The following is a 23,965-nucleotide window of genomic DNA, read 5'->3' on the forward strand; positions in this document are numbered from 1 at the left end:
AAATGAAGAATAAAAAAAAATAGGGCAGGGGGTGTAGCTTGGAGGTCAAATGCCCCTGGGGCCACCTCCAGACCCTCCCCCCACAAATGGACTAGTAAGAGCAGTTAATTAACCTTAAGGGTTTCTGCAAGGATTGAGTTAAAACAGATAAAGTGTTTAAAACAGTGCCTGGCCACATAAATGCTAATAATGATCCCGTAAAGGTTCTTTAGGGCTTTTTGGGGTGGGGCTGGGCTAACCCAGGGCCCCCTGCAGGCTAGCAAGTTCCCTACTGTCGGGTTTTAACATTTCCTAGATTCTCCTTCAAAATCTGTGAGGTGAGCAGGCCTCGAGAACAGCTGATGGTGTGCATGATAAACAAAGGGAGAAAAGGAAACGCGTGCTGGGTAGAAAGCTCGCCGCCAGGACCCAGCCAGCCAGCACTCTCTGCTTGTGCCGATGGAGGAGGCCTGCCGCAGGGCTTCAAACTCTGTCATTTCCCCGCAGCGCCATAACCCCCGCCCTGCACCCGGAGTGGAGAGATTCCTGATCAGTCAAGGCACTTTGAAAAGCGCATCTTAGGGCTGCTTTGGCGATACTTCATAGAAGAGAATACAGCTATGGGGGAAATAGAGGGAGGAAGCACTTGAGTAGGTTAATTTAGTACTGTACAAACATCTGTATTGTGAAATGGAAAAGTAAAGGCTAATTTGAGAGGTTAAAGACACAAAATCAAGAGAGCATGACAGCATTGAGGAGAAGAAAGAGGAAACTAAATGTTAGTTTTCTACGCCAATGATACTCTTGAGGAATTCACGCGGCCCAGGTTTTGGTCATTTTTTGGTCATTTTTTTTTATCACTTTTGAAGCAGCTTCTATAATATTTCGGTTGTTAACTAGGTACTATAACATACCTTGATTTTCTAATTCACCAATTATAGTAATCTATTATTTTTCTGAGAATTTACTTGATTTATTTTGTATTCACCCATCATAGCGTGAAATAGGTATTTTATTTTTTTAATAGTCTTTATTTACTTATTTGGCACTAGGGATTGAACCTAGAGCTATTTTTTTTATCTCTGAGCTACAACCCCAGCCCTTTTAAAAAAACATGTTTTTTCTTTTTATTTTGAAACAGGGTCTCAGTAAGTTATTGAGGCTAGCCCTGGACTTGTGATCCTCCTGATTCAGCCTCCCAACTATTGGTATTACAGGCGTGCATCACTATGCCTGACTCTAGACTTTGTAACTTTAAATAGTATACTTAAAACTCTTAAATTCAGGCGGGGCGTGGTGGTGCGTGCTTGTAATCCCAGCATTCAAGAGGCAGAGATCTGAGGATCATGGTCTTGAACAACCTCAGCTACTTGGTGAGGCCCTTCGCAACTCAGTGAGACCCTGTTTCAAAATAAAGAATAAAAAATAGGGCTGGGGGTGTAGGTCAGAGGTGAATGCCCCTGGGTTCCATTTCCAGTACCGCAAAAACAAACAAACAAACAAACAAACATTTACATTCTTTATGTTTTAGTTTCTTCATCTGTAAGATAGAGATAAATGTCAAACATACATTTATTTATTTATTTATTATTTATGTATTTATGTATTTATTTATGTATTTATTTATGTATTTATTTATTTATTTATTTATTTATTTATTTATTTATTTACTTGCAGTACTGGGAATGGAACCCAGGGCCATTCTACCTCTGAGTTACACCCCAGATCTAATTTTTATTCTTTATTTTGAAACAGAATCTCAGAAAGTTGCAGAGGCCTCACTACGTAGCTGAGTCTGGCCACCGACCTGCGATCCTCTTGTCTCAGTCCCCGAGTGCTGGGATGACAAGCGTGCGCCATGGCAGCCAGCTAAATGTCAAACTTTTAGAATAGTATTTAGTGAACATTAACTATAGATATCACTTCCTCAGCAGTTTTGTAGTGATAGATCTTTTACTCTTCAGGTGTACATCTTAACTGTTATTACTTTCCCTTTATTCATGTTTAAGTTCATTGCAGAGTGTTTTTCTATATTCCAGTCTTTCGATTACATGGGGCTCTTAGTTTAACTCAGGAGAATGTGCAGTGAAAGGAAAAGATTTGCTCGAAGTAGAGTCTAATCCTTCAACCTGAAAGCATCGTCACTGATGTAAGCGAGCTGTACCTCTTGTTTTGAACTGAAGGTTCCTTAGTGACGTCCCAAGCCCCCAGATTCTCCAGCGGGAGATGGCGTGGATGAAGGACGTGCTCTCCAGCCTGGGCTCTCCCGTTGTGCTTTGCCACAACGACCTGTTGTGTAAGAACATAATCTACAACGAGAAGCAAGGTAGGTGTCTGGCTTAGCAGTGTGGCGAGCTGCCTGTTGCTGTGTTCTTAATGGCCCTTTGATCTTTGTATCCGTAAAAGAAAACGTAACTCAGATGCCAGGGTAAAAACATGCACAGTCTTAAAGATTCCTTTAGGTTATGAAGTCGTGGTAATGATAATCTAGGAATATATTCTATGTATCTGTATAAAATACCTTAAAAATTGGTTTGTCAGAAAGTCTGTGGTTCTTACTGGTTTTCTAAGTGTAAAAATGATTTTGTTCATCATGCACGCAACTCTAAAGTCTCTTTCACTGTTTATGAGTTGAAAGGGCATCTGCCTGTCAAGCAGTTTGTAGAAGATGAGAGAACTGATGTTGCACTGCCTGGTTTTGGATTATAGAGAATTCCCACAGCGCTGGGAAGGCCCGCGCGTTAGAGACAGACGCGTCCTGGGCCCCACTGCCTGTGCTGTGCTGACTTGTTAGGACCGTGATGCTTAGGAGCCAGGGAGGGAAGTGCCGTTTGTACTTCCTCATGCTCATCCCTGCTAAGCCAGAAATCAAGATCTGGTGACGGTCATAACACTTTCTGACGTAGGCATTCGTGCTTTTCGGTGGAATTTTTTTTGTGAGTTTTCATATTTTGACTTAAATTATGATTTTGTATCTGAGAAACATTTGTTTGTATTATATAATTGGGTAAAGTGGTTTGAGGTTTGGTTGCTAAATGATAGATGCCCTTTAAATACTAAAGTGGAATTTAAAAATAGAGTTTTGATTGAAAGAGTAATTAAAAGATATGCTTAAAACTATGAAGCTATTGCTTTTCATAGGGAACTGGTGTTTGGAGACAGAGTGGGAAGATCATATTTTGATCAAGTATGCTATTACCAATATACTAAAGCCAAAGACTTTTCTTTAACATGGTCATAACTATATTAAGTTACTATTTATGACCATCCTTATATTGTAAGTTTAGATTATTCTAATACAAGGGTTATTAATATTTATAGCCAACTTTAACTTAAAAACCAACCAAAGGAATACTGTCAGGGTGGTAGACTTAAACACATGTTTTCAAATACATGATTATGTTTTATTTTTTGAACGTAGATTAGAGATTATATATTTTCAAAATATACTGAGCTAACATCTTTATTTTGAATCATCTTGAAATTTTATGTTGAATCATTCTTTATTTTAAGATTCAGTTGTACCCTAAAACTTTCGAGTACCTGACAGTGTCCTTTAACAATTATTAGCCATTTGTTAAATAATTGTCATAGTGTTTATATACTACATTATATACTAGTAACCAGATCTCAATGCCATTTGTGGAAAAAAGAGCATTAGTTATGCATTAAAGCAGTGTATTAACTTAAATTCAGTGCAAGATCTAATAACACATTTTATATAATGGCGTTTCAAGTGAGGGACTTCATCTTACATTTGAAGTGGATACTCAGCTTTATTTTTAACTGCAAGTTAATCAAAGAGAATCTTGTTATTTCCTTTCAAATAAAATTTTCATCTTCCATTTTTTACTTTTCTAAGTTTCTTTTGCATGTTCATTTCATCCAACAATCTTGTTTATAAAACTAATAAATAGGGGACCAAAAAAATCAGATTACCTTGTCTTAGGTATTGTACTTTTTATTTAAACAGTTACCCATCCCTGAACTATTGGTCAGTTACATGTGAAGTCCTGTATTTTCAAATGCAGTCTTGGCATTTCAGACTCACTCTAAGAGGTCGAGGTGGCTGTGGGGGCAGGAGTTGGCTTGGGACTTTTGGTTCTCAGCCTTTCTACACAGGAGGACGGAGTTCACAGCTCCCCAGTGGTTGCTCTTCCAGTAGTCATTTTGGTTATTTTTCTTAGAGCTTTCTCAAGGAGAAGCACATGCTGGGACGTTTGTTTGTTCCTGTCTTTGTTTGTGTGTTAGGGAAGGAAAGACAGACTGTGCCCTCTCCCTTCCCTAAGAGTCAGGAGTTCTTTCGTGTTTCTTAGGAAGGCTGGTTTCAATCTTGTGGCATCCATTTGAAAAATGACCAATTCTAATATTGATATGTAAGCTTTGACCCATTATGTCTTGTGGTCTGTGTATAGGATACCTATACAATTTCTCAGCTTTAAGTTTATAGGTTTTCTGTATATTGTTCCATGGGACATAGTGGATTTTAAGAGAAAGGTGGTAAGCCTTCCAATAAAGTCTAAGACTCAGGAGAGTATAGTAAAAAGCTCATTCTGATTTTTGATATTAAGTCTCAGATTAGGAGGTGAAGATTTTGAGGAGATGTAAGCATTTGACTTGAGTTTTTAGTTCCGAGTAGAAGATACTGTGCCTCCTATTTATTGGCTTAGTAAGTTTAATGTGCAGAAACTTCCCTTGAGAGTGCTTTGGTTCTTAGGGCAGGGGTCTCGTGGCCTGCACAGTTACCTTCTACAGTGGCCGCCTTGTTAGCCAAGGCGAGTTTGTTGAGACACGTCATCTCCGCGTAGAATAATTGGTTCAACCTCACATTATACTCACAGACATGTGTGGTCTGTTGCCGCTCCTGACTTGAGCTCAAGGATTCGCTGTTTTATACCTACCTTACCAGGTACAAATGACGAGGGCTGGGTGTAGCCCAGCTCTGGAACACTTGCCTGGCATGCACAAGCCCCGGGATTGATCCACAGCACCTCTCCTGTCCCGTCCAAATGGAAAGGTTGAAAGTCAAGGGCCTGACGTTGGTATCATCAAGCCCAGGATTGATCTGTAGTTTGTTTAAGACCTAATTTCTTTTAGTGCAGAATTTAGGCAAACTTCTAAGTGTATACCATATTATATTAGAGACGCTACATAGAGTTTCAAACCATCAAAATTTAGATTTTTGTACATTTTAACTAGAAAATCTCCCAAGTAATGCTTACTATATGTACTAAAGCTTAATCAAGAAAAGTTGGAATATAGCTTTTGGATCTAAGGGCATATCCAGCAGTTACAGAGGTGGTAGGCATTCCAGTCATTTTAGCTCTTTGTACGTGTTTATAGTTGACATTTGACTCTTTGCTTCAGAATTGCCTAGGATACTTAGAAAAAATTCAGGTTTTTGGGCCCCACCCAAAATCAAACTAAACAAGAACTTCTACAGATAGGCTAAGAAATCTGCACAGCAGATCCTCAGGCAGGTCTTGTACTCCTGGTAGACTAGAACTTGGATTCCTTTCTTTGTAACTTAGAGGTAACGTACACGTCAGATGGTTACGGACAAGATTTTAGACGCATACAGAATACATATCAGGGACCAAGCACCGAGCAGCTCTGGGGTGTAGCTTGTGTTCTGTAGTACGACTGACAGATCACTTTCTAAGGGGCTGACTACCGCATGGTGCGTGTTCAGGGCTTGGCAGCCGCACTGCAGCCTCCAGTCAGTGTCTAACTTTGTGTCGTAGTAAGAGCACAGTCATAGGCACTATATTAATAAACGAAGTGGGTGTGTTTCTGTGCGACTTCCCAAAACAGCCAGGGCTGGCCTGAGCCTGAGTGTACGTAATTTGCCAGCCCCTGTATTATGTTTATCGCATGCATTTTATACGCTGCATCTGATTGTGAAAGAGTAGAAATGATTTCAGTAATAGGAGCCCGGCTGTAGAGCAGAGAGGGCGGTTGGTCTGTGGGAAGCCGCTGCCTCAGGGTCAGCACGCCAGTTGTCGGCACTCAGGGTCAGGGTGCAGGCAGGAGTGAGCTTCCTCAGCTGAGGGGCGCTGGCCAGAGCTTTGAAGTGGCGTGGCAGGCAGACGGCGGCGGCCCATCCTGTGCCACAGAGGTAGGAAGTGAACACTTAGGGGTGCTGCACATCTGCAGCTAAGACGATTAAGTCTGTCGTTACTTTTTAATAGACTTTACGCTAGGGAATAAGTTGGAGTGTAGTTCACGGTGACTGGCTTCAAGCAGACTGTCACTGGCGCTGACCTTTAGAAAGCTGCTGCTGCCAGGCGTGACTGCCCGCTCCTGGTCTCTGGTGCTCTTCCAGACGGCTCTGGGTCTGCCCGATGATTTGGTGGCCGTTGTACTTCTCTCCCCCTCTCCACTCCTTCACAAAAACGCAATCATCTAGTAAGACCCTACTTCAAAAAAGGATGGGCATGAAGCCCTGGTTCAATCCCTAGTGCCACCAAAAAAAGAAAGAAAAGAAAAACTCAAAGCTATAACTTTTATTAGTGGCAAACACTACCCACTTTCTCAGTTGGCAAAATATAAGAAACTAGTTTATTACTCTTTAAGGAAATAGAAATGAAGAGAAGAAAAGGAAAGCTTTTACTTGTGATTTTAGAATGAATTCAGTTTTTCTTTGGAATTTTATAGTATAGTTAGAAAATAGATGAGTTGCCATTCTTAATCACTTTATTGGCTCTAAATGTAATGGATCGTTTTTAATGTAAGGCATTGTTATTTTAGTAATTAGAGATTTCCTCCTGCTGGTTTTATTTTAAAATGTAAGTGAATACGAGTGTCCCTGGTAGGAGGTTTGTCCCTGTGTCTCTTGGGACACTTGTGCTAGCCGGAGGCCTTTATGACTTTCTCAGCAAGGCTAGCCTTGTGTCAGAAACACCTGCGGGTTATAACACTGATGGAACAAACTAGAAGTATGTTTGTAACTTTAAGTATGTTTACGTACAAAATAGAAACACCCTCAAGTCCATAGCTCTGTCCCCTGTCCGGAGGGCTCCCGTCGGTGCTCGGTGCACAATACAAGCCACGGGAGCTCTCCGCGGGACACGTGACACCCACCATCTGCGACGCACTCGTCTCCAGTGCAGACCCAGACCAGGAGGAGTTTCTGATGAATGAATACGCAGACCTAAAGCTCCCATTTTTTTTCTTTTCCCAAACATTTTATTATGAGAAATTTCAAACACAAGACAAGTTAAAAGAGGTGGGCAGTGGTCGCCTGCCACGGCGACTCCAGGTGCCAGCAAGTTTGTGCTTTCCCACTGCGCCCCGCCCGCTCCTCAGTCCTTCTGTGTGTGTCTGTGTCTCAAGCTGAGTTGCAGGACACAGCGGAACTAACGAGAGCTCACTGCTTCCTCATAGCGAGCACGCACGTCTTCAGCTCCTCAGAGGCCAGGCGCAGCAGAGCGCTGCTGGGCGGCCGGCAGCTCAGTGAGGGTCCCCTGCAGACAGGCAGCCCGGGCATTCCTGTCAGCGGATGCGAACAAATGTGCAGGTAGAGCGTACCTGCCGCACCCCAGAAGGCCCGCCGCCTGCGGACACACCCAAGGCCGGCAGAAAATAAAATCTCGTCAGATAATACGCCACTTAAGTGAAGTTCTGAGCTTAAAACCTGAATACTGAGGAAGAGTGACTCGGTTCTGTCCCCGTTTGTTTTACACTCATGCATTTAGGTTCATCGTCTTCAGCCACGCCCTGGAGCAAGTGAGAAATACCACACTTTCCTTCTTGACTTTATGGTTGTTTCTCGTTTGTTTATCCACTGGCCCCTGAGTGCTCCTGTGTGCTGGGGAGCTCTGTGGGTTGCTGCCCCTCCAGGGGCCACCTGTCACTGAACTGAGCTGGGGGGGGCAGTGGAGCGCCATCGGCCGGCCCTGCAGAGCAGGAGCGAGCCCCTTGCAAGGCCTTCCCTGTCTCAGGTCGACTCACACTCTTGATAGCAAAAGAAAGGAATCAGACCTGTACCATGATAATGATGCAGCCTGGGTATTCAGTTATTCTTTTGGCTTTAAAGTGCTTTTGAAATTAGAAGACAGTTTTTAGTATCCTGAGCCTCGAGCAGTTTAACCCAGCATTCAGATTTACGAGTGTGGTGAAGATGTTTGCTAGATACGTACTAAGAAAGGACACATGCAGCTTCTGAAGTCACACTGTCGTCCTGTCTGTTGACCAGATCCTTTACGGTTGTGTGTCTGTCTGTGCTGATCAGGAGGGCACCTGAAGTCAGCGCCAGCCTTCCTCTAGGTGGCTCTTAACTTTGTAGAGGTGAGGGTGTCTGGAGAATGTGGAACAGTGAGGCTGTCCTCCTCAACAAAGGCTCACACACAGACGTTTGCACGAAAGTATAGGGAGTCTTTCTACCTTGAAGCTTCAAATAAAAGCGAGGCCTAAGGACTAAGGTGGCCGTGCCGCGAGCCAGTTAATTCTTCACGGTGATAAGCGGTGGTGTGAGCAGTCCTCTGTCTGATGGGAGGTGTTAGGAAGACGTCTGCTTCCTCTCAAGAGGAAAGCATTTTCCACTGCTGTAATTTGATTTTTCTGGCACCCTAAATAAGGCAATAGGCCTCTCTAATTTTCATGCTGCGGATTAAATTTAAGGTTGAGTTCCACTTGGTAATAATGTGCAAAAGAATAGTTAATGCAGATTTTTAAAATTTCTTTCCTTTTAAGCTGTGTGTCTTGTCCGATGTGAGTTTGCCCAATTCTCTTCATCTGCTACAGATAGGCATGCCATTGTCGCCGCCATGTGCGGCGCCCGTGCCTCTTAAACGCACTGCCTGGAGGGTTACCGCGCCACTTGTCACGTGCACGGAGCCTGGTAACAGCCTCGTCTGTATCTTGTTAGCTTCATTTTCTTACTGTTTAAATTTCATTATTTATAAGCTCAACATAGCATTTAAAAATAAAGGCTAGTTTTAATGAATTAATACTACTACAAAAGTCTTTGCTAAGCTTTTCATATGGAAGTATTTTAATTTTTGTTAAAGTGATCTCTGTTTAAATTAAATTGTATTTACAAGCAGGCTTGTTTTCACCTGCCATTTTAACTGTATTCGCCAAATTCTAAATGTAATTTTGAAAATTGAAATTGAAGCTTTTATTTATGTGGCAAGAGTAAGCTTCAGGACTGGGCTGTGTATTTTTACTGGCATGTAACGGTTGGCATGAGCTTTACAAGAGTTGGTGTGTAGTGAGCTGGAGCAATCCACAGCTGCATCTAAAACTCCAGTCGGAAGGCCTTAGTTCAGCCTTGCAGCTTGCTAAATCCTCCTGGGTCCTGACTTCTTTGAAGGTTCATAGATAGGTGTCTCCTAAATCATTGTGTCTAGTCTCTTACTGATTGACAGTTTTGTAGAGAGGACTCATTCTTTTAAAAATAACATTTCCTCCTCAGATAATATTTATTGCAAAGAATTTAAAAAATAGCAAAAGGAAAAAGTCACTGTCTATTACCTGTAATAAAACTAGCTGAAACACTTTGTTTTGGTTGATTTGTATTCTTTTTTTTTTTCACCTATGCAGTATATATAGAAATTTTTCACTTTCGGCATATTGTAATAATTTGGACCAGATCGTATTTGCTAATGTAGTATCTATTTTTCATTTAACATTTTAGATTCCCTGATTGTTGTTGTTGGTTTTTTTTTTTCTTTTTTTTTTTTGGTACTGGGGGTAGAACCCAGGAGCTTTCTACCTCCGGGCTATACTCCCAGACCTTTTTTATATTTTATTTGGAAACAGGGTCTCACTAAGTTGCTGAAAGCCTCACTAAGTAGCTGAGGCTGGCTTCGAACCTGTGCGGTCCTCCTGTCTCAGCCTCCCAAGCTCAGGGATTACAAGCGTGCGCCACCATGCCCGGCGTGATTGTTGTTTTTGAGAAAGAATTTTTTGTGGCTCTATTTATTTTATTTACACGGCTACAAGAATTTTGTCATGATAATCATCTTTACCCCTCATTCCTTAGGATTCCTAGACATTTTAAAGTGTGTTTCTATTTCCATTCTGCAGTTGAGTAAAATTCTTTGTTAACTAAAACTTATTGTTGAGTAGTGTTTTGGGAATTTAAGAATACAATACTTGTTGAATTGCGGTGATGATTCATTACATTTTATAATCGCATATTCCGACAATATGTAATGTGTTCAGTTTTGGTAATAGAACACTCAGTTTTACTCTAGACTTCTCGACGGGCCTTGTCCCTCAGGTCCTAGGGGACAACCTGCCCAGAGCGCATCAGACCTGTCAGTACAAGTTGAGGGCCCTGTTAACGCAGTTGTATTTTAGAACGTGTCTGCTTCCATGGGAGACTGTCCATTTGCACGGACAGTCTTGGCCACACAACCCTGTGTTTCTCTGTGTTTGAGTAGATGCGCAGCATACTGTCCTACCTTAAACATGCAGTTCTGCGTGAACGCCTTAGAGCCCCGACCGTTTCACCTGGCTGTGACGCTGCCTGCAGACCGGGGGGCTCCTGTTGCTCGCCCTGAGGTCCACAGCGCGGCAGCGAGGCAGGTGCAGACACCTCTCACTAAGCAGCTTAGGATGGTTCCTGCAGCCATGTCTATTCCTGCAGCCGTGTAATGTCCACTCCCTGCGAAGCCTTTGAGTTTATGATCCTTGGTGTAGACCGTGATTCAGGTCATGTATTTTTTAATATCTATCTCTGGTATAGACAGTGACTTATGTTAATTTTTTTAAACATCTCTAACACTCTTTTTTTCCTGTCTCTTTATCTGTGTAGAACCTGTACCTTATTGACCTAAACCATCCATAATAAATGCTCAAAATTTAAAAATTCCCAAGTGGTAGTATTTCTCTTATATAGGGAAGACAGGATTATATTTGGAAAATAATAATAATAATATGTACATAAATGCATATATGTATGTGTATGTGTAACAAAATTTAGACTCATAGTTTATGAACTTCTTAAATTTATAAATGTCAAAAGAGAAACTGTCTTTGCTCTTTTTAAAGGAGCACTGCTTTTAATGCCACTCAGATATCAAACCTTAATTTTGTAGCATTCCAGGTAAACAGAATGTGATAGCGGTAACTTCTTAGAGTAGTAGTGATCTGGTTAAATTGAACGGCAAGCATTACAGCAGTCCTGTGCAATCCACAGACTTCAAGTCTCAGAGTCTGTACTTGACTTGTGTGTGCAGATGGGCTTGCCAGTACAGTGATGGAGTACCATAGATTAGCTTTTGTTAACTCAGCAGTTATTCATTTTTAAAGATGAAATTATTTCTAATCAAACTTGAATTTTTAAGTTACTGAGGCCCCCATGTGGTGGAAAACATACCTTGCTTTTGCTAGGACTTGGAGGATGACCCGTTTTCTGTAGTAGGTAGACGTGAGCGTGTATGAGGAGCTGTTGATTGCGGGATACTTGCCTCTTGTAAAGCTCGTCGCCATGGAGTCCGCAGCCTTGCCTGCGTTGTCTCAGAAGTGCAGTAACCACGCACAGTGAGACGGAGTAGTGGGCGGTGTGATGACGGATAGCATGGGGAGCGTCTGACCTCGCGTGTGACCTCTGAGCACCTTTGGTTTTGTGTCTCACTTAGGTGATGTACAGTTCATTGATTATGAATATTCTGGATACAACTACCTGGCATATGATATCGGAAATCATTTCAATGAATTTGCAGGTAAAATCTAAGAAGTAACTGACTTAACTTTGAAATGGCATTTTCACATTTTTTTTAAAAAAAGATCATCTGGGAATGGAGGAAATATATTTCTACTTCTTGCAGATGCTCTCCTCTCCCTTTGTAATTGGAGGAAAGAGCTTGCCAGCACGTCCTCCTCATCGCCATTAGAAACCATGTAGAGGAGCGCAGCGTTGGGGGCCGGTTGAGGTCTTCCCAGCGCAGGCGCGTCACGAGGCCACGTTCTGCCCCACGCACCCCTCCGGCAGCATAGCGTACCCAGCAAGCAGCTCACCGAGGCCCCGGTGAATACACACAGCCAAACCTTGAGCCCGGGAGCGTATTTTATCATTCACCAGCCTTTCCTGGGCCGGTAGGTGTCGCTCGCTCAGTGGCAGAGCACCCGCTTGACATGCGGAAGCCGTGCTCTCAACTCTCAGCACCACACACGCACAGCAAGAAAAGCCATTGCTATTTTCATCGTAAATTGGGACTTTTGAAATGTTCTTAAAGTAAAAATCTCAACTATTTGTTTTTGTATTTGGTATGGCTGTTAAAGGGTTGGTCATTTTTACTTTTGAATATTAAATCAAATTCAAGTATACAATTTTTTTTTTCGGTACTGGGGATGGAACCCAGGGGCATTCTACCACCGAGCTACACCCCCAGCCTTATTTTTTATTCTTTATTTTGAATAAAAAAAAGAACAGGGTGGCACTGAGTTGCAAAGGGCCTCACTAAGTAGCTGGAGGCTGTCAGTCCTCCTGTCTCAGCCTCCCAAATGCTGGGTTACAAGCATGCTGTTTTTGCTTCTTAAATGGTGCTGGGGAGTGAACCCAGAGGCTCTACCTCTGAGCTATAACTCTAACCCTATTTTACTTTTTATTTGAAAATAGTTTTACCAAGTTGAGGGCCTCACTAAGTGACTGAGGCCGGGGGTGAACCTGGCATCCTACTGTCTCAGCCTCACCACAGCTGGCTAAGCTTAGTTGTTTTTTTTTTTTTTATGTAAGGGGAATTAGTTTAAAATTCATCTGTCACTTTGAAATGTGCTAAATCTAGAGAGTCACGTAGCCCTGGGCGGTTCACTTTTAGTAGGGATATCTCGTTGCTGAGTGGTAAGTGCACCTGTCTCTGTATTCACGTGCTCACACGCGGGAGGCCACGAGGCTGGAGTGAGCGGGGAAGCTTCTTACACCTTTCTAGCAGCTTCTCTCCACCAGGCTTAACGTGCACGTGCTGTAGCCCTACACATGCTCTGGACGTTCTTTATGTATCTCCACATGGAGTCAAACTTGTGGGGTGATAAAACAAGGACTAGAAAAAGTAGAAGTGGGAAGTCGCAGAGTGGAAAATACAGTTGGAGTAAATGTCGATTTGTAAAGCTTAGCAAAGGTGTATGTATAAGGTCTCAATAAAATATACACTTCTTATCCTGAGTCATGGTCAAAAATATCTTAAGAGTCGCAGTTCAGAGCTCCGAGTGTTAGTGTATTAAAGGCCTGGAGGGGCCAGGGATGCAGGCCAGTGTCGTGAGCCTCCTCCTTCGACCCCCAGGACCTCCTCACCCCACACACACCTGGGTGCTTACTGAAAGGCAGATGTGGGGCTTCTGGCCACACACAGGGTGGTGAACGGTCGGGAGCCTCTGCGCTTACGCTGGAGTGCAGGGACGGTTCGCCATTGTTGGTGTGCTCTTGTCGAGAGCACTGTTTACGGAGCTTCTGTGACTAACCAGACGTGGCTCGATTCCCCCCGAAGGTGTGAGTGACGTAGACTACAGCCTCTATCCAGATCGAGAGCTCCAGGGCCAGTGGCTGCGCGCCTACCTCGAGGCCTACAAAGACCACAAGGGCTTTGGGACCGAGGTCACTGAGAAGGAGGTCGAGACCCTCTTCATTCAAGTCAACCAGTTCGCTCTGGTAAGTTTACTAAGTGAGCGGTTCATGAATCCTTGGTGTGGCTATTCCTGAGACGACCCGCTCTCCTCAGTTTGAGCATGGGTGACTCGGTGCTGCAGGAGGGCGTCCGCGGGCCCGGCCTGCTGTCTGCAGCGCTCTGCCGCCCGTCCTGTCAGCGGGAGTGTTTGAGGACGGTGAGAGGAAAGAAAGCACAGCTGCTAGCTTGGAAGGCTTTAAACATGGCTTGTTTCCGTTAGTCTTGGAGCAGTCCTGCTGGGAACACGGACTCGCTGATGTATCCTTACCATCCTGTGAATGACAGGATGGCTCCAAGGAGCTTGTGATGGAGTCAGTTCTAAGAATCCCCCTGGTGCCCTGGTGCGCGGCTCCACCTCCAGGCCAGGCTCTCCAAACGGCAGGCCGCAGCTGCCGAGCAGTTTTTCATAGAGTTGCTGCTTTTGGTAGGATGCACGTAGCTGAAATACAAACCTTCTTTTTTCTAGTTAGAACAGAAATTTAAAGCATTGTGTCTAACTGAAAATAGATTGCAAAGCGCACACAGTTATTTTACAGCTGCCAATTGCATATTAATTTCTCTTGAGGTCTTGTGACCCGTTTTTGCTAATACAAGTTTGTTAATCTGTGCCGTGATTGGCTGTGCAGAATGTTGCCAGTGAAATGGCTTTCAGGTATTTGTTACCCCTAGAACATTCTTCACATTTAAATATACTTACCGTATGAGGTCTGCATTTTTATTTTTGGTTACATTTTTATGTCAGGAAGCAAAGGCCTTTGCTGGCCGCTGGCTGGTGCAGGTAAGTTGTGTGATAATGTGTTTTGTAGGAAGGCCCGTTTGCAGCGACCACCACTGGAAACACACAGCCAGTACTTGCCAGCGCAGACGCGGACCTCTGGCCGGAATTGGGCTCTAGTTTCTAAGCAATGATAATTTGCCAAAACCTTTTCTGGTAGAGGCAAAGATAATATGTAGCTGTCCAGTATTAATATATTCTGCATTTTATATATTTTGTGTAAGAAGGCTTAATAAGAAAGAAAATATTGGGATCTGGAGAGCAGCCTGGATTCAGTCCCTGCCACGGAGGAGGGAGAGAGGGAGGGAGGGAGGGGAGGAAGGAACCGTGATGGAATGACGACAGAGGTAGAATTAACAATCTTACATTTGTTTCACAATAAAGCATTGCAGTTATTTTTCTTTGTTCTTTGAAGGCGTCTCATTTCTTCTGGGGATTGTGGGCTTTGATTCAAGCCAAGTACTCCACTATTGACTTTGACTTCCTTGGGTAAGTTTAGCTCCACCATGTGCATCCCTTGGCTCTGCTGTGGTCTGAATTATCATCTGGAACGCAAAGGAACGTGGCAGATCTTATTTTTAGTCATTTTATAAAGGTGCATGCATCTAATAGTCTGTAAAGAAATCTGCTAGGAGTTTTTTAAGTGTCCAGTAGGTGGTGCAATAAACTAGAAACATGCCCTTTGAAGATCTGAAAGGGAAAGGTCAGCTTTAGCGTGGGGGGCGCAGGAGGGAGGTTCAGCTCCCACTAATGCTGTCATTGCTCTGTTTCCTCCCCAGGTATGCAATTGTTCGTTTTAACCAGTACTTTAAAATGAAGCCTGAGGTCACTGCATTAAAAGTGCCTGAGTAAAGAAGACGTTTAATTATTCTCAAGTAGCTGAGCAATGCTTGTGAATTTTTTTTTTTAAAAGAAATTCCCAAAAACCAATATTTGTTAAAACTCTGTTACTTAATTTGGTTATCTTGCTTTACAAATTATGCCTTTAAACAACCAATCTATTTTTTAAATAGACTGAATGATGTCAAGAAATATACCGACTGCTATCAGTATATGGTGGATTAGAACTTTGAAGACCTGTAAACGGTATAAAGATGTCAGTTTAATCTTCAGTAATTTAATCTATGTTATATGTGAATTATTTATTATAAATTTAACATGATTCTGTGACTGCTTTCATCCGTTCATCTGTTGAGTGTATGCAATGAGAATGTTCTAGAGAAATGTTATTAAAGCTTCGTGTTAATAAGATTAATTTTAGAAGAGCATTCTGGTTGTTCAGTGTAACCTTTTTGTCTTGATTCACGATAAGTAAAATGATTATTCACTCTCGAAATGCCGGTCCCTGGCTGGTGTAGATGATGTAGGATGTTCCTATAAGAATACCTGTGTAGAGTGGAGAAGTGCATTCATGTCTGTGTTGGTGACGCTTGGGAAACATTTACTTTTGGGGAAACACAACTTAGTGTTGAATCTTTGTCTCTATGTAGTGTGGCAGTGTAAATGTATGTATTATATAACCTTGGAGTAAGTATAATGACTCAATGTAACCAAAACCTGTAGTAGGTAAAGTTTCAGATGCTAAATGCCGACATTGAAGTTGCTAGCTTCAGTTTTACAAGTTCTACCTTATCAAACTGTAACTGAGATTTGTCTTACTTAGTTGTTTATAAAGTGATAGCTCATATTATTAATTTTTGAAACAAATATACAGCATTTATCATATTGGAAACAAGAAAATGCCATTTAGATTTTTTTTAGGTCTTTCAAATCCATTCCTTTTACACGTTGGTTTGTGTTTTAGTTAGGTTCTGTGACGTTAAAGTGATAGCAGATGATTACTAGAGACGTGTAACTCAGAGTTTATCCTGAGATAGTCAGATAAGGCGTGTTGAGGACGTGACTTTATACCCGAGTCTGACGAATAACATGTGAAGCCAGCAGGCGTGGTCAGAGGGCTTTGCTCTGACCATCTGGCTTCTAGCCGTTCTTGCTGTGTAGGGTGAGAGGGAGGCAGTGATGTGGAAGGAGGGGTTTGGTGGAGCTGCGCGGGCAGGCTGGCTGGCCCGCGAGCGGCCCTGCTGTCCCTGGACTTAGAGCCTCAGTCCCACAGGTCTGCACTTCGGTCACACACGTGCCGCTGCACGGTAGGCACTGCACACCGTCCTCTGAGCAGTCTTCTGGGGAGGCTCCTCAGATTCTGTCAGGGTGTCACAGCTATAAAGGAAGCAGAAACACTTAAAGGCCATTTTAAGTGATACATGCTAGTTACAGAAGTAGAGTCTTAAAATATGTTTATACCAATAACAGTGTTAGACCAAAATTTGGTTTCTACCTCCCTGATGTTATAAATGTTCACTTTTAAAAAAAATAAACCATATTACCGTAAGATCAGTAAAAGTTTTCCTATTGATTGAGTGAAATCAGTTCAGTGATAGGTTTCTGTAATGTTAGCGTAAACCTACAAAACTCTTGGTGGGATTTTAACCAATAGTCGGAACATTATCATAGCATGATGAAAAATATGTCATGCTCTTGGTGTTTTTGCTTTCTGTCTTGTATCTTGCTTTTGGGTATCTGTCTTGTAGAACTGTGGAAGAGAGGAGACCACCTCTCTGCCTTCGTGATCTCACACCACACCCTGATCAGGCCGCTGAGCTGTGCTAGCGCTGCGTGGCTGCTCTGGGCCCTGCTGTGTCTCAGAGTCATAGAGCATTGGGTGGGACCAGGAAAGAGGCGCTCACTTTAGCAGAGGCAGGCAGTGCGTTTCGGGAACAGGTTAAGATACTTTAGCTCTCACCCTCACTCTGGCTAGATTTTAGGTGTTGAGATACTCCTGCTTTCTGTACAGCTTTTGGGAATCGTGGCACAGACCACAGTGAGGTTCACAGTTGTTCCCCTTCTATCAGCCAAGGATTCTGAGGGGGAGTCGGTCTCAGTAGCACTTAGCAGTCGCCCCCCGAGGATTGGCCCTGTGGCTTGCTGTGATGTCCGCCACCTTTTATGTCAAGCTGTAGAACCTGAATGCCCTACCTGACCCAGCTGGTGGTAAGCTCATTTGTAAATACGAAAGTGGCCGTCAGAAGTGGCCTTCCTGGGTGTTAATGTCAGCCAGCAGGCCGCGGTGACCTAGATGCTTTAGCAGGCGGAATTCCACCCCCACGCTTTCCCCCTTTTATTTGTGTATGATCTTACCTGATCAATGATACTTTCTTTCCCTCTCCTAACCTGTGCTACAACCAGTTTTTCTGGAAATCAAAGAGATGTGGTAGCGAACCTTACCGTCTTAATGATCGTCTGAGATCAGTATGAGCACAAAGCCCATCAGCTCGGCCTGCCCGAGTGTGTACAGAGCAGTGTAAATAGACACTTGTAAATGAGTGTGAACTCTGTCTTGCATATGCGGTTGTATATTGTTTGGATTCTCTTCCTGGGTAGACATCTCTCTGTCCTGAGATGCTCCAGTCGGTGGGATGTAGACTGGAGTCAGTCAGCCAGCAGTTCTGCTGCAGGAGAGCGGGCACTGGAGACGGGGTTCTCAGTTTTGCTTGCTGTCGGGCTTATTTATTCAGCCTCTCGGTGCCTGAGGAGACTTTTCCTATTTTTAGGTGTCCGTCAGTTTTTGTGAGGTTGGATTCCTGGAAGCAGTGACTGTGTACTTGTCATTAATGGAGCCCCATCATTTGAGTCACGATCCCAAGCTAAAGAAAGCAGACAGGATGATTTGATGCTTGCAAACTGGGGTATTACCTTTCCCTGTTTTCAGGGATGCTAATGTTTTCTACAAGCTTTGAAATCCAATATGAACATCAACACAGGAGATGTGGGGAAGGCCCCAGGCCGGGCAGCGTATCAGGTGGCTCTCAGAGGCTCTTCACTGGTGCTGTGAAAGGCAGGCTCATCTTGATGCTGATGCTTCCGTAGTCTTGCTAAACATATTTATTTTAACTTCATGAAATGCATGTGAACTAAAGCTTCCAGACTTAAAGGGTTTCCCCAGACATCCTCAGTGAAAAGCGGAACACCTCTACTTACTACACAGAAGCCTCCTGTTCCAGTTCATGAGTTTATTACTAAGTAATAGAAATGAAAGTACTGTTAGCTTGGTTTTTGTTTTAAATTGCTTATAAGGACTTTATACTGCATTCTACAGTAACGAAGACGTAACGCTCTTGCTGTCAGGCACTCTGTTGGTAAACAGAGCTAACGGTGCTGAATGCCAGGAGGGCCCAGCCGCCTGCACTGCTCCACACAGAAGGCAGAGGGTGGTAATGACGAAGCGTGGAGGAAAGAGAAGTCACAAGTGTGTCCAGCAGCTTTGTTTCAGAACTGATTTATTTTTCTCTGGTCCATTGAATTTCACAATGTCCTTTTACTGGGAAATTTAGTTACATATTCAGGCACTCTGTTTTCTTTTTGATTCTTTTGAAAAAGAAGACATTAGCTGTATTGAACCACCTTTTTTTTTTTTTTTTTTTTTTTTTTTTTTTTACTACTGTGTATCGCTTGTGTGATTACAGTCTTGGGTTTGGTGTTTTAAACAGAAAAGTGTATCAGTTATTTAAAATGAAATATTTTTCCTGTCTTTGCAACTCAGTCTATGAATGTGCTGCCTTAAAATACTTGGGAAAACTGAAATGAAGATATATTAATTACAATTAATTCGATTTTAAAAAAACAGTTCTTAGACTGAGAGTTTTCATTTCTGGTTCAAAACTTTACAGGGAAAGAAAATCTGAACTATTTGGATGGGGAGAAAATGCTGGAGTGTGGAAGCACTGTAGCCCTTTGTATTGGAGGCATTGTTCAGACCCATTTTTAGCAGAACTCCCTCTTGAAGTCGTCTTTAATCTCCTTTTTCTGTACTTTATGCATTCACTTGCTGTACTACTGACCTTATAAAAGATCAGGGTTAAGTTACCGTGTCATTGTGTTCATTATGAATCCTTTGACTTTTTAGTTAGGAAAAAATGTTCCCTGAAATATTCTTAACCCTTGTCTTGATTGGTGTCTTAGCCACTGATAGTACTTAGAGACTGTCAATCATGTCAGTAAAATACATCGAAAACATTACACAACTATTTCTACATAGTGAAGAGTAAGGGAAAACCACCTAGCTGACTGCAGTTGTAGTTTCTGTTACTGAAATTCCAAAACTTTCTCAAAACTTTCAGTAAGGAACTTTGAGAGATTGGAACCCAGTGGTATCCATGTCAGCCATCTCCTGTGACCCGGAGACAGGCCCCCAGCCCCCAGGAAAAGCAAATAAAAGCAAAGCGGTGGAGGAGGGGGGCGCTGGCAGCCCGGCTCCCTGCCCTCCGCTGCCGCCGCCAAGCAGAGGTGGCGAAGGCTGACGTCTCCGCGGTCCAGTCATCTGAAGTCGGCCTGTATTTGTCTGTACTAAGGTAACTGAGTTCATGGAATCTACAAAGAAGCAACTTTCTGACTGTACTGTATTTAGGAGCCTTTGTACAGCTGGGTCAAGTTTCCGTGATGGGAAGTATTTGAATTCTAAATACGCTGTTGTTATTCTAAAGAAGACCACATGGTTTTATCCATTTGCAAGAAAGAAGAAATGAATAAATTGTGTCTGCATCAGGTGTATGTGGAATCGGGTCGTTGTGGCATAGAGCTGAAATTTGTGTTTCTCCAGTGTGAACTCTAGTAGCTTACTGCTGCTCTGTATATACTCTTAAGTGCTACATAGTCTCAGCACTGAAAATGTATTGATACCTCTCAAACGAGCGCGGCTTTTGATGTAGGTGTTCCGATATGCCTCAGAAAGTCTCTGAATGTCTGAGAATTTGTTCATCTGTTTGCTAATGGAGATACTTCCTGTTTTTTGTTGCATATTTTCATGTTCAAAATTTAATTTTTACATTTTTACTACTGTTAATTTAAGTACAGTTCGTTCATGAGTGAAATGGCGTTGCCAAGGAAGACAATTAAAATCATTCATGTAACTGCTTAAGTAAAAACACACTTCTGTTATATGTTCACCAACTCTTAATGAAGCAGTTTGTTTTTTCTGTTTAAATATAAGTGATGTTTTGGCTTTATTTGTTTAATAAGGCTTTTTACCATTGATTAAATGAAGGAATGTATCTTTTTGAAGAGATTTATATTCTGTAAATAAAAATTGGTTGTAACAATAAAGTTGGGTTCTAACTGCAGTGTGTCCATAATTTTTTCTCCTCAACTTATTTTTGAGATCTTTCTTTGTATAATATCTAGAAATATAAGACTTTTCAAAGTTAGTATATAAATGTATATTTGGAATGATTATTTGATTTTCTCCTATCTTGGTTTTATAATAATGCTGTTAAAAGGTTTTGAAAAAGTTTACTTTGCAAATATGGTTGAAATGAGACCATGGCATACTGTGTAACTTGAGAACACATTCCTTTAGCCTACAAGTTTGTTATCTTGGCCCCTCCACTTCTCGGTGTGTCCCTGTTCATTGTGGTCTAACACGCTTAGACGCTGATGCGGGGACAGATGGCGAGGGTCTCTGCCCCACGGCTTCACTTGTGCGTTGCTTCCATGGGGCGGGCTCCACCTGCCAGGCGGTGTTCTCTGCTGAAGCCTGTGGCTGTGCATTTCCCACCAGGACCTTGCGGAAGTGACGAGGGCTGTCAGGGGCTCACACTGGCGGCGAGGAACTGGCTGGGATCTTAATTTTGGTTGCCTGGTCTGAGGACGGGGCTGTGTCCTCAGTGTGTAGCGACTGATAGGCAAGTTGGCGGGAGGTTCTTTGGGGTCCTGTCAGTATTGTGCTGACACCCGCCTCCTGCCCCTGAGTGGGTAGCGCTTGATGATTCTCGCCCACACTAACCTGTATCAGTGGCGGCTGCAGCAGTGTTCAGCTCTCCCCGCTCCACAACAGACCAGCTTTCCTCTGAGGTCCGCGCTACCTGGGCGTCTTACCGTCTGGCTGTCATCCCCGTGACGATTGTAAGCATAGACGCGTAGGTTCCTGTTTCAGCCAGTGGATTATGGTGTTACCGTCTCTGGAGGGTTTTATATGTCTGAAATTAGGGGCAGGGAAACCTCACCAAATGCGGTCCCTGCGTCCACCAACATTTCTTGAGCACTTCCTTACTTTTTAGCACAAGACGTGCTAGACTCATCTTGGACCTTCTGTGCCTCGGCCCGAAAGCGGCCTTTTCTCCAAGGGACCTGGCTCCTTTTAGAAAGACCTCTGCTTAGAAACCAGGATCTAAGAACTAAGTATGCTCCTCACTTAGGGGATGTCACAGACCCTATGACAAAGCAAGAAAGAGACGCGCGCGCGCGCGCACACACACACACACACACACACACACGCAATATCACAGACCCTATGGCAAAGAAAGACACCCGCTCTTCCCCACGTCTGGCCTCGTCCAGGTCTGCCCTCCTCCCATCCCACAGCTCACCTGAAAGGCTGCTGGGATATTTTGGAAGGTAGAGTCTGTTTTGCTCTTTCACACATGCACGGTAAGATATAAATAAATCATACATGTAATAAACAAACACACCTAGAGGCATACTTTGGCTTTTATTAATTGCACTCCATCGGGGGAGTATAAGGATACTTTAACTGCCGCCAATTCCTCAGGTGATCAGAATTCAAAGTTAATAGTGTCCTGGCAGCTTTTAAAGCACCACTAGTGTGTTTTTTTCAAATGTATATCCAGGACATTGAAACAGGGAGTCCTCAAAGCCTGTAATTGTTTTTCTCATAATATTATATAAAAGGCAAGTCAAACATTATTGGCCTCTGCCAGAGCTTTATTCTTTTAACAGTGACTGCCGTTAACAGTTGGCTATGCAGGAAAGAAATCTCATTACCTAAAGATGAGGCAGTCACATCAGACTATCTCTGATATCCTCACTTCAACCAGAATACGGCAAAAGGAAAACCAGCTTGAAACTTCGGCACATTAGTAGGTTTTCTCGTATTGCTGTAATTCAACACAAGACCGTGAGTCAAACATCCTAGTTTCTATGAGTTTTTCTCAACTATATTATGAATCTTAATAGTGGAAGAATTTAGGTTCCTTTATAAAAATACTACCCACTAATTAGCTGGTGGAGAATTGCCATTTTCATATCACCACATTTTAAGAGCTAATTCAAATGGCTCCCCCCCTAGTTTTGTAATACTTGGAAGGAATTTAAAATAATACTGTGCTTCTTGGGGTTCCCCCACCATGTGGAAACAGAAGGCTGAGTAGGTTCCTCGTCCAGGGCCATGTTGGTGACATCCCTAACAACCTGAAGCAATCCTGCTAACAAAGACCTGGGCTCCAGCTTTGGACTATTCCAATATCCCAGCACAGAAGAAAACCCCAGCTCACTAACAGTAGAGGAAACGTAAGGAGCACTTGGCCAGACTCTCCTTCCTGGCCGGAGGAGCAGCCCTCGTCTGGGTTACCTGGTTCCTGTGACAGCACGGGCTCACATGTTTACATTTTTGCAGTACAGATGAAAGGGGAGGCGGCTGCTAATTGCACCCTCTTTGCAGAGGTTCCCCCGAGTTGGGGCGCTGCTCCTCTTTCTGGTCTGTGGAGACTGTGGGTGTGGGGCGTGGTCCTACTCCTCAGGTGCAAGAACTCTCAGTAACGATCATGAGCCTGGTGGGTCTCATTGTCTCATTTGAAAAGCGCTAGGATTAGGTAAAATTGCCTCTAGGGTCTCTTCTAGCTCTAAAATTCCGAGACGCAGTTACAAATACTCTTGAAAAGACTGAACATAAAAGTCGAGACCTTCGGGTATTTCCCCCGAGCAAGCCCAGAGAGCCACTATGAGCGCTGTCTTGGGGAAATGCTGTTTCTCGAGGTCCCAGGCTTCCAATTCCACTTCCTGTCAGCTTTTCTCTAAAATCAAACGCAGGCTGTACCTGACCAGGAGCCCGTGGGAGATGGTTCAGACTGAATTTTGTGTTCTCTCAAAATTGTACGCCGACGCCAGCGTGGTTGACTTTGGAGATAGAAGCCCTAAGGAGGTAATTAGGTTAAATGAGGCTAATAAGATACAGGGAGAGGCTCCGGAGGGCCCCTCCCCTCCACGCTGAGACACCGACCCTGTGGCTCGCACACCCAGTCGGCCGGTGCAGACTGTGGCAGGCGGGAAACGCAGACTGCCTATGATTTCTGTAAGTGCGCGGACGGGGGTGGGGGCTGGGGCACAGAGCACTTACAGGCTGTCTTCCTGCCCCGTCGCCAGTGTTTTCTGATGCAAAACAGGCTGCTGGACACTCACTTGGCCGCCTGCTGCCTCTGTCCACCACGCTCGCCCTGTGCTGAGTCCCCACACCTGCCTGGCCACGCCAGCTTGGCCTGCAGGGCTCCCCCTGCTCACCTGGGCCTCTGAGTCACTGCTGTATCTGAACACTCACCTCTGACACTCACAGTTCTGGGGATGGAACCCAGGGGCATTCCACCTCCGAGCCACACCCCCAGACCTATTTTTTATTCTCTACTTTGAAACAGGGTCTCACTGAGTTGCAAAGGGCCTCACTAAGTAGTTGAGGCTGGCCGCAAACCGTGACCCTCCTGTCTCAGCCTTCCAAAGGCTGGGATTACAAGCCTGTGCTGCCACGCCGGGCAACCTG

At 43.6% G+C, this 23,965-nt stretch overlaps 1 protein-coding gene across 1 annotated transcript in view; it reads left to right on the plus strand.

Annotated features, from left to right (window-relative positions):
- ETNK1 (ethanolamine kinase 1) overlaps positions 1 to 15,219 on the plus strand; it is a gene marked incomplete at both ends in the record, with an annotated part of 42,872 nt that extends 27,653 nt beyond the window's left edge. Inside the window, 5 exons of the mRNA XM_080706221.1 lie at positions 2,163 to 2,305; positions 11,571 to 11,654; positions 13,416 to 13,576; positions 14,783 to 14,856; positions 15,147 to 15,219. Of these exons, the coding sequence (XP_080562347.1) occupies positions 2,163 to 2,305; positions 11,571 to 11,654; positions 13,416 to 13,576; positions 14,783 to 14,856; positions 15,147 to 15,219 (535 nt within the window). The remainder of the gene's footprint in view (positions 1 to 2,162; positions 2,306 to 11,570; positions 11,655 to 13,415; positions 13,577 to 14,782; positions 14,857 to 15,146) is intronic.
- Positions 15,220 to 23,965: the final 8,746 nt, after the last annotated feature.

This window comes from Muscardinus avellanarius (assembly GCF_963383645.1).
Source record: "Muscardinus avellanarius genome assembly, chromosome: 11".
In the NCBI taxonomy this organism is placed as follows: Eukaryota; Metazoa; Chordata; class Mammalia; order Rodentia; family Gliridae; genus Muscardinus; species Muscardinus avellanarius.